The sequence below is a fragment of the Apis mellifera genome, linkage group LG2 (assembly GCF_003254395.2).
Source record: "Apis mellifera strain DH4 linkage group LG2, Amel_HAv3.1, whole genome shotgun sequence".
Classification (NCBI taxonomy): domain Eukaryota; kingdom Metazoa; phylum Arthropoda; class Insecta; order Hymenoptera; family Apidae; genus Apis; species Apis mellifera.
The window spans coordinates 5,934,005-5,948,930 of NC_037639.1; the positions used below are offsets into that span (position 1 = coordinate 5,934,005).

The following is a 14,926-nucleotide window of genomic DNA, read 5'->3' on the forward strand; positions in this document are numbered from 1 at the left end:
AAAGAAGAAATATATGTGCATATCCTTTTTTTTTCAACGCGCAATTTGCAAATTACCGCCATGAATGAATTTCACGGTATAATTTCCCAACCAACGTTTATTGCAATTTAAGATAAATCGACTAACGATCATCTTAGTTGTGATATCGTTGAATATCCCTTGGAAAAAAGGAGCACATTCGTCAACAAATATCGAAAGATATTTCGACTTATTTACGATTGATATCGTGTAATATCGTTGAAAAGGAAGAATGGAAGAATGGAAATGTCACGGGATCGTTTATACACTTGAAATTAATCGATATAGCATACCTAAGTAATTAACTCACGATCGATTGATCGATAACGGGGGCTCATCCCTGAGACGATTTCACAATTCACACCGGTGGAAAGGTTAAAACGATCCATAGGATAATTACACGTTTTATAACGTGGCCAAGAACGTAAGCAAAGAAAATGAGTTATCCCCATTAAATAAATTAATACACCTTCCAGTGCCGTTACCGAGATGAAGATAACAAGCCGAGATAAACTCGAGGAACGTTTCTTCCAACCGTTCTTTCTTTTCTTCGTCTTCTTCTTCTTCTTCTTCTTCTCTATTCTAAAATGATACCTTCTGACATTTGATATCACGACGATTTTTCTAATCCGTGAAATAGAAAACGGAGGAATTTCGAAGAGAAAAAGTGGGAAATTCCTTTCCTTTTCTCAATCAAATTCTCAAAAGTTTTGAAAAAAAAAAAATAAGAAAGAGCGACGTTTCTTCCTTTCTATCTAATTGATAAAAATACACGATAAAGATACACGATTTTAATTCGAAAACAATCGTGTTCGATAATTGATCGAATCGAATAATTTCTCAAATTACAAAATCGAAATGGTGAAAGTTAGAAAGTAAGGAAATACTAATAATAATTTTTGTTTCTTTTATATCGATTATAAAATATATAGTAACGGGCAGGTGTCTGCGTGTAATTGCTTCAAATGTAATTTTTTTAAACCTATCAAATTGTCCGCCGCGGCCCGATCAACATGCCGCTTACCGTTACACGGATTTTCTACCGCTTCATTCCCGGGATTACGATTTATAAGCGCGGAACAAATCCACGTCGACCTATTTGGTCCGCGTAGAAATTTATTACCCGTTTGACCCGGCCCGATCGAGACGTCGTTGCGGATTGATCTGCTTGACAACTTGTTTGCACTCTCTTCCTCTCTTCCTTCCTCTTTCGCCCTCTCCCTTCCCTTTTCTCTTTCTTCTCTCAAAAAGCCAGGCAAAAGTATATAAACTTGTCGAAAAACGCAACTGAATCGGAAAAATGATCCTGCATCCGATACCATTCCGTGGTAAAATAAATTTCGACGATTGGATATTGGAACTGTTGAGAGAAATTAAAGAAACGGAAAAAACTAATAAAATAAAAGAAATTAAATTTGAAAATTCGAATCGAAATTGAAACGAAGGTGACGTTATCTAAGTTACAATTCTTAGAACGTGGAGGAATGAAATTATCGAATTATCTCGATAAAAATTTGCGAGCAAAATTCTTAAGAATTAAAAAGGAAAAGGAAACACCGTGCATCAACCCGTATTTCACCATCCAAAAATCTTCGAGGGTTTAACTTTTTATGCATAAAACCCGAACATTATACGAAAAGAAGAAAAGAAGATAATAAAAAAAAAAAAGAAAGAAATGGTTATGTCGTATAACAATATTTTTCAACGAGAATTTTTCGAGGTTATCGAGATTTAAAACTAGTGTTCGCTCTAAACTGCCATAAACCATAGGTGTAGCTCATGATCGGGGGGGGAGGAAGGGAACGATGAAGAGTTTCGAGTTATAAGTTGACCATCGATTTCGCCTTGTAATAACACGGCTTTGTCCGGACCCCGCGGCCCTATATTAAGCATTCCAGAGCAACGATGCAATAATGCGGGACTATCGGATGCATAGAAACGAAAACGGGACGGAGGCCACGGCCACGAATTTAAAATATTTCGCGGATATAATATTGCCCTGATATCATGGTTATACACATATATACACACAGGGAGGGGGGAGGAGAGAAGGTAGGAGGATAAGGTAATTTCGGAAGAGCTTTCGGTTTCGATATTCCTTCCCGTCCACTCGAGTCTTTGACCTTTCGCAAGAGCGGGCAGAAACGATAATTTTAACACAGGAGGATTATTATCGCATACCTCTTTCATCAACCGAAAATCAAATTAATTGAGAAATATTTTACGTGGAAACGTAAATAATTTATTGCTTTTACCGATTTTAGAGAAAGGATAGTTGTTGCGTAATATTGAAAAGTATTTTATTTCGTTAATTCGTTGTGCGTTACGATCCATCATTTATTATATTTAAATTATTATTATTACTAACATGCATAGAACTTCAACTTCTTTATGCATGAAAACGATCGTTTGTTTCATTTCTCGTAAAATCGATCATCCTCGTTCGATTCGATTCAGATACTTTTTTTAATTGTAAATAAGTATAAGAAAGTTTTTTTCCATTTATTCGATAGGAAGCGAATTTTATTCACTATTCTTATTCTACTATATTTATTTATATTAATAACATTAATACTCGTTCATACTGAATGAACGAAAGTTTAAGGCGATGATAATGAGCATTATTTAGCGTTACATCACACCTATCTATATACGAGTTTTCTACAATCCTTTATCATTCATTGTATCTTGAATATTTCAATATTCGTTTCAAGGAAATCATTAACGAGACAACAACAATAACTTACTATCAGCAAAGTCGATGTCCGATCGACGAGATTATATCGGAGCTTGTTCGAGCAAAAAAAAAAAAGAAACATACACACACACACATTTACATTTAAATTATTATAATATCCTGAATAACGGCTACTAAACACGCGACAATTAAACACCCATCGATCCAAATTGCAATCTCCGTCCATTTGCAATTACAAACACGGCCACGAATTTTCTTAAACAAGTATATCCCATCCTTTTAATCGCGTTAACGTTCATTAATCACGAATTCGAATTCACCTGGCCCTGGTAAATTAAAACGTAACTCGTCCCGGTGATAATTGATTCCCAATCGAGGGTGAAATGCATAATCCTCGGACGTGTTGCAGACATGAAACCATCGGACAGGAGCGAGAAGGCGATGCTGACCGGGAACGCGCAGCCTTCGGACGTGTTCTGTTCGGTTCCAGGACGATTATCGTTACTAAGCAGCACCAGCAAGTACAAAGTTACGGTAGCCGAGGTACAAAGACGACTATCGCCACCGGAATGCTTGAACGCGAGCCTCCTCGGCGGAGTCTTACGGAGGTAAGAGATTATTATACGCGCCGTTATCACCCTCTCGTTTTGCATAATGCAATTCTATAAGGGGATTAACCCCCGTTCAGGCCATAGTTGTTTGTCTGGCGAGGAAAATGCGCTTTGAACCAGGAAAATTATATCGTAAAATCGGTCGCGTTTTCGATCCGCCAACGCATCATCTTTGTTCAAGATGGAATGTTCTAGATGTGTTCAAAGTTCTGTTTATCTTTTTATAAGCTTTGAAGTTGTATCTAAATACGATGAGTAAATTTATTTTCTAATTAATAACAATTAGAAATGAAAAAAAAGAATGTGATCAAGGAAATATTATCAATTTGTTGGAAACTCAACATTTTTTTTTTCTATTCGATAAATTTATACCGATAATATTATTATGACGTTATTAATTCCTCGACGACCACTGCTTCCGCGAACGTGGAATCATTGACTCGCATCACTGACCCAACCGCGTCCGTTAACACCATCTCAAAAAGACGAACAACGCTTTATTATCGTTTATTACCACTATCTTCCGCGCACCTTCCATTCAAATCTCACCTCGGATCTCCTCCTCCCCTTCCCACGTTCCGATCCCCTCGTTTCCTAGGAGAAAAAAAAAATCGTTCGCGCATGCACTCACGAGTACGAGGATTTCACGTGCGTGAGATACATCCGGGCGTAGGGTATACAGTGATTTATCCACGCCTTTGGTGATAAAGCATTGCGCAACGGATAATGTTCTGACCGAGTAAAATGGCGAATCAGATAAAGAACGGCTCTTCCCGCTTCCAAGAGGGTAACTCATAAATCAGCACGCTGTCCGTGCTCGAGCACGAGGTGGTCGAATAAAGCGCGTTTATTAATTAACTGGATAGATAAAGCCGAGTAACGGTATCGTTCCATTTCGATTATACGTACATATATCGTACGAGCAAATATATTTCTATCGCGGAAGAGTTTTAATAATTTTGCATCTTGCTTTATCCTTATTTTTCATATCGAGGGATACAAAATATTCGCGCGAAGATTAATTAACGCGAGCTAACGATGATTTTATCTGTAAATTATCTCGATCTCTAATTTCAAAAAATTGAAGAACACGATGTCGATTTTTCAAACGTATTTTGATCCGCGTATTGAAAGAAAATGTTTAAAAAAAAACAACATGTTTTAAGCAGAGAATAAAAGGGCAGAATACACACACCGTTCTTTCATAAAGCATAATCGGTCGCAGTTAGCATTGTCCCGTGGATCGAATCAACGAGAATTCCACAATGGTGGGAGGAAAAAGGAGAACGGTGAATAAACTGCCAATAAAGCGGCCGATCTATCCCCGATGCAAATGAGACATTAATAATTGCATAGCTTCGAGTGTCAATTCCTGGTTGCGCGATCGGCCCTCGGGCCCTGGCAGCGTGCATTCGATGCAACACACCGCGACGATATAATTCATCCATTCGAATAGCGATCCGGCCGATAATTACACGCGCCCGGCTCTCTTGCCACCATAGATTTCTACCGTGCCCATCTGCCTTCCTTTTGTCTCTCTCTCTCTCTCTCTCTCTCTTTCCCTTTCTTCTCCATTCTCCTTTACCACTTGCGCGATCTTCTACGATCTTCGCGGTATGAATCAATGTTTACGATCGACGCAGAAACGCGATATTTTTCCCTTTCGAGTCGAGACGAAAATTAAAACTCGAACTTTATCGATGAACTTCCCTCGATGTTAGGGGGAAGAGGGGAGTTTGGATATTTTATTAACCATCGAGGTCGATGAAATTCGATTTCTGAGCACGCCTTCTCGATCGGTTGACGAGAATTGAGAGAAGAATGCTTTTAGGATGTAGAGGGTATTGGTTCGTTTCGATTGGTGATATAAATAAGAGTTGGGGTGGCTACCCTTATTTCGTATTACACGGATATTGGTGGATATTCGAGGAAATAATATTGATGATTCTTGACGAGAATTTGATAGTTTTTGGATAGAATTTTGTATCGATGATTCGCTGATCGATTAAAATTTCGTGCGAAATTTCGAATATTGAAGTAGCTTTCAAAAATGAAAATTTTGTGGTATTTCTAATTATTATATTCCACTGCAAAGATGAGAAGTTTGCATGTCATAAGACGGAACAGCAATTGATATGACGTTAATAATTCTTTACAACGTTGGAACGTCGTTACTTCTTTTCTCGTTTAAATTGCAAACAATTACGTCTGAGAACGGTTATACCACGGTGCGTTTTACAATGATCTTGTAAATGTTTGTTGAAATGATGCAGAAAAAATTTTACACGCTCCCCAACTGAGAAACACGCGTACGTTTTTTCAATCGTAAAAGTCGATTCGAACGTATGTTTTATTCATAATTTCACGTTTCATTTTCATATCTATCCGTTCTCACAATCGGTTAACGACTTTGAGAAATTACCATCGGCCAATTTTCCATTGTAATCTCTCTACTTTAACGCGAAACACAGACAATAAGACGTATTAACGTCATGTCGTTATTATTGTTTCACCGACCCAAAAAAAAAAAAAAAAAAAAAATATCCTCAGCAACTTACGACTAAGTTAAGCAATAAGCGTATTAAGCGCATTAAACAAATGTAGCAATAAGAAACAAATAAAATTCTATTTTACGAGCAGATAATCTTTACTTGCTATTTCTGTCGTTTCCTCTCGGACATTTACCGAAAATTTCCGCGATAAAACATTCATAATAAAATATAATACTTTGAAAAAGTATTTACACTCTTCTTTTCTTTATGAAAATCGAAAATTTAGAACGACAACTTTTTATTGAATCAAATTCTGATTCGATGAAAGAAGTCGTAAATATTAATGCTTGTTTTAAATTCGTTCTTCGAGTCAAAACTTAAAAAAAAAATATGTATTTCTCGTCAATTATGGATGGAATTCTTCGGTATCGTTGAAAACATTATCGTTTTTTTTATCAAGGAGGAAAAAAAAAAAAGAATTAATTCAAATAAATGGCGCGAATGATAATAGTTGGATCGAAATTATGCTATTCGCAGATGGTTATTTGATGACATCGTAAATTTTCCTTTACCACTCTTTCGTTTATCTATTTCTTCTACTTTCTTTCGAGTTGCGTTGCATCTTTATGACCAAACGAAGGTTTACGATCGACAGTTATATTACGTTGCAAAAGATCCTCGAGATACGATTGTTTCTACAACGAATAAGCAGGATAATTTAAGTATCGTCGATCGTTCGAAAAAAAAAAAAAAAAAGAAAGAAAGAAAAAAAGAAATAAAGAAAAAAGATCGATGCGTTCACTTGTCGACAATATCACCGATCGTCTTCTTTTTTACCTAGATCTTTTTTCACTTTTGGTTGAAACGTAATGATATCGCTGGATCTATTGCGAGTTTTCGAAAGAGAGAGAGAAAAAGAGAGAGAGAAAAAATAGCATGATATTATACACAGAGGCGAGTGAAATTGAATCATTTGAAAGACGCTTGCGAAATGTGAAATTGCTTGATGTAATTTATAATCTTGGATAATTGGTTGCCGCCGTACTATGATCTTTAGAGATGTAATAATTATGAATAATTAAATACCCATGAAACGATCGTATCGTATTATAACTGGCAGTATATCGTATACACTGGCAGTAAATTATTTCGAAGTTAAATATTATGAAATATCGTTCATTAAGAGAGAAATAATTCAGAATGAAAAGCGAAAATTCATTTTTAAATTCACTCACTTCTTGAATATTATCTTATTAAAATGATCGAGAGGGATTTTTATTTGAAATAAAAAATGAAGAAACAATCTCTTTTAACTCGAGAGAGAGGAAAAAATAACACAATATTCTCTTCCATTTCAAAAATAATTCCATTCTCGATCATTAATTTATCAACGGCGATCGAGATTTTAACGATTAACGTCAGTCGAGGACATCTCTCGAGTAATCAGGGGTGATTTCTGAAGTTCATATTGGGAGGGAGGATCGAGTGGAGAGGGGTGTGAAGAAGAAATCTCTAGGAGGAGGGGGGATACAGTTCGTTGAAGAAGACGGGAATCCTTCTCGGGACAAGACTGTGTAATGAATGAAGAATTGCTCTCGTCACGTACAAAGGAATCGTTTCGATAATAAATATGTATATGGAGATACTTTCGTTGAATTCCTTCCACGGCGTGAAACGCTCGAAGATGAATCGAACAGATGGAAGGACACCGAGTTGCATAAACTTCATCTCGTATTGAACGAGAATGGGTAAATGTCCTGCGTGACGATATAATAATATAATTATGCAACTTGTACAGGATAATCGCGTGTTAATGTGACGAGGAAATTATATACAAGGATATATTTTTATTGGACATCAATTATTCGAGAAGAGAAGAAGGTGTTTTGAGAAAAAGAAATAAGTGTATCGCGTTAATGATGAGTAAAAATTTGAATATGTAAGAAGCTGTAAACACATGCACAATATGCAAAATCACATATTGAAGAATACGAAAGATTTCGTGAAATCTAATCCAACAAAAGGATATAAAATATATAAACGTCACGTCACGTATCCAAAACGAGAACAATAAATCAGAAAAATCTCGAATTCTCTCGTTGAAATTCAATCAAATCGACAATGAAATGATTAAAGATAAAAGAAAAACGTTTATTGACAGTGAAACGATCTGATCCCTCAAACTAATAAATGTAATAACTCCACCTTATATGACAAAGAACTTATTTATAACAGAAAGAAGAAATCAATATATTTTTTTATACAAAAATGTATACAAAATGTGAATACATTCTTGAAAAGACAATTTTAGAAATTAAAATACAAAAGTTGATTTATTTATTAACTCATAAGCAATTTATTACTTATTGCTTACAATTTAACAAATAACAAAAATTTTTACATACAAATTTTTGTATTTGTTTTAGAATTGATCCTCCAAAAATTCCCCCAATAAATTAACACTTCATTATATATTAATCACAACGAATAAAAATTATTTATTTAATATCATAATGATTAAAAAAAAAATTTATTACCATATCGTATAATGAAGAAAGCGTCGAAGTGTTTGCTTAGCATCTCCATGATGTTACGTGGAAGAATCACGAGGCCGCATTTCGAGGAGGCGTAGATCCTTTCGGCAGATATATTAAAAACTCATAGCGGTAAAGTGTATTAATTGCCGAGCGAAGCGAAAGATTACCGGATGAACCGGCTACTCGAGACGAACAAAGGTAGCCGATGTGTATAAGTACGTATTACCGTTATGTCGGTCCACGAATGATGGATGAATAGGGTGTGTTAAGAAGCGCTATCGAATTCTCGACCATCTTCCGCGAAATAACCTCGAGAGCTTGTGAAAGATTTAGAATGTTCTTCGAGCTCCGTTGTCATTCTTTTTCTTTTTTTTTTTTTTTTTTAAATATTTTTGATCTATTCGCTCGAAAAATGTTTACCCTTTTCTCAAACGAATATTATTAGCATGAATATTCAATGTCAATATTCGATTTAGGTTGTTGAAGAAGTTCAAGGAATTTTGTAATATGATTATACATGTACATATTTAAGATACATATATAAGGTGTAATGGGATTAGAATGAGAGTCGAACGATGAATTGTAATATATCGTATATCTTGTCTTGAAAGTTGAAACCATATTTGACATTGATTTTGTCTTCGAGGAATTTTAGATTCATTATGCTTATGTTTTTAGAAGAGAAAGGGAACCTTCGAACAATTTGCATAGTAATTTGTTATTTTAATCTCAAAGTTAGGAAATTTATAAAAAGAAAAAGAAAAAGATCGATGAATAATCTTTCCACTTTTCAAAAATTTCTACGAAGATTCAAAGAAAAAGAATAATTTATTAATATGATCGATGTGAAAGTAACCTAAAAATATAAGATATTCTTTATCTCGAATTCAATAATATGTAGAACACTTTTATTCTTTTGTGCAATACGTGCAACATATTTGAAAGTATCTCGTCAGCCATCGACTCGTAAAGTTACTCAATCGTCGATGGATGACACGCGTACGGATTATGCTAATTTTCTCGTTTCTCCGTCTCCCTTCCTCTCTCGGTTTACTAATCGATTTTTTTTCTCTTCCTTCAAAGATCAGAAATGATTAATGGGGCAATTCCGTTTCGTAATTTCTGCGCTCTAGAACGAGTCTTGAAGAGTTTGAAGCTCGCGTTTACGAACACTTTACTGTATTTAAACGCAAAGTGAACAAAGGAAATCGAAAAATAGAATTTCATCTCAATGAATTTGCATGAACAAGATACGTTGAATGCGACGTATTGTATTTTAGAATATATATATATAGAGATGATTTGACTTTTAAGTTTTTTTAAAAAATCTGTACACGTGTACATTTTTTCTTCTATCATTGTAAATTTATTATTGTGTAATAATACACATGTATTATTTTATCTTTTCATTTTCGTATTCTATGAGATGACAGAATTCTATTGAATAAGAAATGTTAGTTTTTGTTTCATGAAAATGAAGAATGACAAAATTATTTGCTTCCATATTTTAACTTCATTTTGTAGTTCATATTCATCCTTCCTTTTTTTTTAATACATTCAATTTCTCGAATCATTATATTAATCCTTATGTCAACATCCACGTTTCTTAAATATTATTCAACTTTTGACTTTAGGATTCTTATAGTGATCTTTTAAAATTTTATCCTATAAGTAAAAGAATTTTTTTCTTATATTTCGCAGAGCGAAATCCAAAAATGGCGGACGTCTGCTTAGGGAAAAATTGGAAAAAATTGGGCTGAATTTGCCAGCAGGAAGAAGGAAGGCTGCCAATGTCACGCTCTTAACATCCTTAGTGGAAGGTAAGTTGCAATAATAATTTAATAATTAAATATTAATGCATTAACACGATAAAATTTATTATAAATATCGTATAATAATTTTAGAAAAAAATTTAAATAATTACGTCGCGATATTTCATTTAAATCGATAGATTCATTGTTTTAATTATTATAGAGGATTAAAAAAAATTCAGCAAAGGTGAAAAATCTACATATGAATCTGACTATTCAATTATTTTGCTTTGCTTACAATGCGTTAGATCAAAGGCGAGAAAATAAAAATTTGCATTTACGTAAATACTGATAATATCAATAGCTTAAGACTATGCCATTGTGTTATTATGTTAATATCAATATTACGATGTCAATATGATCGATTGGAAAACACTGGCAGCCGTGAATTAATGAAATTAATATTAATTTTCATTACTTTAAACGAAATATATCGCAAAAATACATCTATTATACCCAATTTATCCCGAATTTAAAATCGAACATTTTAAATCAATCATTCTATATATTAATTATCCCAATTCCAACTATTCCAACGATCTAAATTTCAATTCTCCCCAATAATTACATGATCCGTTCGTATATTCAACCAATCTATTTATCTATTTTCTAAAAAAAAAAAAAAAATAAATTATAAATAGAAGAATCTCTTAAAATACAGCATACAACAAAAGTTTTCTATCTATCATTACCGATCATAATCATTATTACCATAGGTAATATTATGCTTACGATCCATCGCCATCATCATCATCATCATCTCTTAGATACTCATCGAAATTATTTCAACGAAATTGTTCGCATAAGCAGAGCGACATTAAATAGTTTTTAATGACAATCAAAGCATGGCCACGAACAACCAATACGGCTAGGCATGGCCAAGACAGTTAATTAGAACCTATTCCTATAGGATATTCACTATTAACCACGCTCTTAATAACACACGTTCGCATAACGAGATTCAACGTATAAAGGTCGATCCACCCTGACGAACCTCTAATGACTCAACTGGCGAATTGTTAGAGTGTTAGTGCAGACGTTGATTATAATTTATGGCCGATGGGCTGGTATAAAACACCGACTCGATCTTTCTTTCTTTCTTTCTTTCTACCGCTGACATATCGCGAAAGAACGGTCGCAGCACGCGTTTATAATAGTCACAATATATTTTAATAAGTCGAGATTCGCCGAGTATAATGCTCGTTAAGATGTGTGAAACACGAATAAGAATAATTTTATCAGGCATTAAGTTGACGATTATAAATATTTAAATATCCAATATTGATGATAACACGAAAATTAGTTTTTAGGAAGATAAAGTATTACTTTTGATAATTGATTTTTTTTTAAATTTTGTGAAAAAGCTACGAAATATATCTAATATATGATTTAAGATTTAGGAATCGATGATGTGATATCAGTTTCCCAGGAAAACTTCATGAATATTTCCAGTAAGAAATTCAGATTAAAAGAAATACATTTTCTGTAATCAATTCATCTTACGATGAATAATGAAATATTTTCACAATCTAGAAATTTTGAGAGTTTGATATGCCAATCTAATTCTAAGATTTAATTCTGATCTAATTTTTCAAATCTTCTGTGAAAATTTCACTCTTCCAATAAAAAAATTCTTTCTTAATCTATCTTCCTTTTCATAATTATCCCATTATAAATTAAAGATTAAAAAAAGAAAAATCAAGATTTCTTTTAATAAAATCCATCCTCTTCTTCGTAATTATCCCACAATGTAAATCAGCCCGTTCATTATTCAATTTGCAACGAATACAATTGGATCGCGTTACAAACTCAACGAAACACATTTCGCATCTCTAAGCGCTTCTCGTTCCAAAATGCCAAATGCTCGCCACTAAGCTACTCTACTCGAACAATAAATTTCAGCTTTGTTTTACTGTCAACGATACAATCTCGTTCAACATCGGAGAAAAGGAGAGGAACACGCGTAACTTCTTAATAACGCGTAAACAGAATCAATTCTGCGAAATGGCTAAACCATATCTCGAGCTATCCACCGATCTAATTAACTGTCTGGCATACAGGTTTTCAAACTAGTTTCGACGGACATTCAGAATCTTCGTTTCGTTCGTGGCATTTCGAAGACGGAAGTTAATCTCGAAGATTATTCTATTCGAATAACCGTTTCTTCTGCTCCGTCTCAATACATTTTCTTCTATTCTTTCTATTCTTCCTTTCCTTTCTTTTTTTAATCGTGTATACGATGTAAGAAGGAATAGGGAGCACAACAAATATTAGTTAGGACTACTCTATCATATTCGCAATTATCGATGCTTATTTGAATAACTGGATATATATAAATATATAGATATATAGAAGGCGGTATGGTTGAATCTAGAAATCTAATTATGCGTTGCGTAACAGCGCAGATTTGTAGCAGCGAGGAGGAATACCACTTGTTAATTGGAATTCGCTCCTCGGCTCTTTCACGGTCCATGAATCGTCGGGACGGAATGTTGGATGCATCGATTCGTTGCATTTTCGTATCTGGTTATTGACTTTTAATCATTTCGAACCGATTCCTATTCTTCTATTTGCGGTACAGCGGCGGGAACGATGACGCACGATTTATCAGTTCGCGAGATTACCTTTGTTCGGAGTTTGTCCATATATAAATAATCCTTTCTGAGAATCAAAGGGATAATAACAATTTGGAGAGCGTGGTTTTAAGATCGAAATTTTCATCGGAAGAGAGAAAAGAATATAGAATATCGATTAACTTTTTGAAAAATTATTTTCATCTTTTAAATGCCAATTATTTTCGAGATATATGGAAAATATTTTTATTTACAACTCTTTCCATTCCTCAACTATTGATGATTTCATAGAAAAGAAACATTAACTCTCTTGATTACCTAATGAAACAATTACTGAAATACGATTTCACTCGCTCGTAACACAAAATAAATTACGCGTGAAGTTTTACAATATGATCGATAGACGATCGATCGAAGGATTTTTCTCCAACGAAAATTCGTGCATCATGGAGATAAATGAACATAAATTCGAAGTACAACGAAGTATAACCAGTACGATCGATCTATCGATCTATCTGAAATGTGGCCACGCTTAAAAATTTTAGAAAACAGTGGCCGAGGAAAGTCAAATTCGTCGAGTGATATAATATTTCGAAATATCCACGTGTGTCTAACAGATACGTGCAGGTACAACACAGGTATGATACCCGTTGAAAGAGGTGGTGGTGTGCAGCGAAAGTGTGGGAACCTCCTCTCAAAGGAGGACGTAAACGCGCCAGGTGTATAGATATACTTTGGCCGTGTACGATTAACGTATATACCTGTGCGTGATTCATGCGTAAATTCGTGTCTGGTTGCCTGTACGTGTGACGCAATCTCGGTTGTGTACGCATGACGAAAGCTCGTTTTCTGCTCCGCCTTACTCATCGCGATTTCTTACGATAAATTCCAACAATTTTATTTATCCCAATTTTGGATGAAATTAAAATTCACGATCTCGATAAGTAATTTTTAATATCATTGATCTCGAACCAAGACAATGATTTTTAAATTCTTCTAATTTTTACAAATCTTTCTCGAATGAAATGAAAAAACTTTACTATACTCGAATAAAATTTTTTCTATTTTTAAGCTCCTCCGTCACGTGTTAAAAATACGAAGAAGAAATAATAATTCGATTCATTGGCATGTGTACATAACCGACGGTATAAATATGAAATCAGAACACCGTGTATATACGCATCGACGCGTCTACATACTTTCTGTGTATCGATCGGAATCGGGTGGGTTTCGACACACCGGTGAAACCGCAAGCATACTCAAAGCTATCTGAACACCGGTGTCTCGAGGTACACGGAAGAGGATCCTCCCTCCCCTCCGAAATCCTTCCCCAGATTTCGATTATCGAGACACATTACAGCCGAGCATAATTTGCGGTCGCTCTCAAAGATTGATCATCCAGGGTAGACTTATCGATTATACGAACCATCCATCGAATGCCACTATCGGCACCGTTTACCGTTCCTCGACACCGCTGTCGTAAAAATTCAGGACGAGCGTAAAAAGAAAAAAAAAGAAAAAGAAAAAGAAACATACACACACACGCGGAATATCGAATGAGATAATTATGTAATTTAACGAAGAAACGACGTGTTTAAATATATATATATATGTATATTTAAATAGTAAGGGCAAGTTTCGAATTTTTTCTTTTTTCATATCTTCGTTCATTCTTATTAAGAAACTATCGAAATGTTTCTTAAATAGGTTAACAGTTCGTACGATTCTGTTCCTTTCTTCTAAGAAAACTTATAAATAACGAATAATTGTTATCCATCTCGCAGAAATATATAATTATATAACTCGAGATGAATTATTCTCGATTTCAATTTTTAATTTTAAAAAGATCGGTGATATCATCTGTTTTATTTCCTTCAAAACGCATCATCATCGATACACACGCTAGAAAATTATTCGTAGATGCGTGTAATGTAAAAAAGAAGAAAAAAAGGAAAAATTCGATCAGCGTTATCGATACGTGGAAATAAACTAAGTAATCACGTTAAATGGTTAAAAAAAACTCTTGCCTTCGTATTATCAATCGTTTGAAAAATATCCAATGTTTCAAAGGGGAACAATCTATCGTAATGATAATCTATGATAAAGACGTGCAACGAGACAACTCAATGCAATGCAGATGAGGACCACAGATTGGTCGAAGGTGATTGCAGATGCGAATTGCAGAT

The 14,926-nt window shown here is 34.4% G+C and overlaps 2 protein-coding genes across 13 annotated transcripts in view; one reads left to right on the forward strand and one right to left on the reverse strand.

The window, feature by feature from the left end:
- Positions 1–14,926, forward strand: part of LOC410893 (transcription factor AP-2-epsilon) — a 224,257-nt gene that overhangs the window by 202,145 nt on the left and 7,186 nt on the right. For all 10 annotated transcript variants that reach the window (XM_026439200.1, XM_026439201.1, XM_026439204.1 and 7 more), the window contains 2 exons: positions 3,126–3,324; positions 10,058–10,176. In XM_026439200.1, coding sequence (XP_026294985.1) covers positions 3,126–3,324; positions 10,058–10,176 — 318 coding nt within the window. The remainder of the gene's footprint in view (positions 1–3,125; positions 3,325–10,057; positions 10,177–14,926) is intronic.
- Positions 1–14,926, reverse strand: part of LOC408710 (KH domain-containing, RNA-binding, signal transduction-associated protein 2) — a 103,991-nt gene that overhangs the window by 73,421 nt on the left and 15,644 nt on the right. The window lies entirely within an intron of this gene.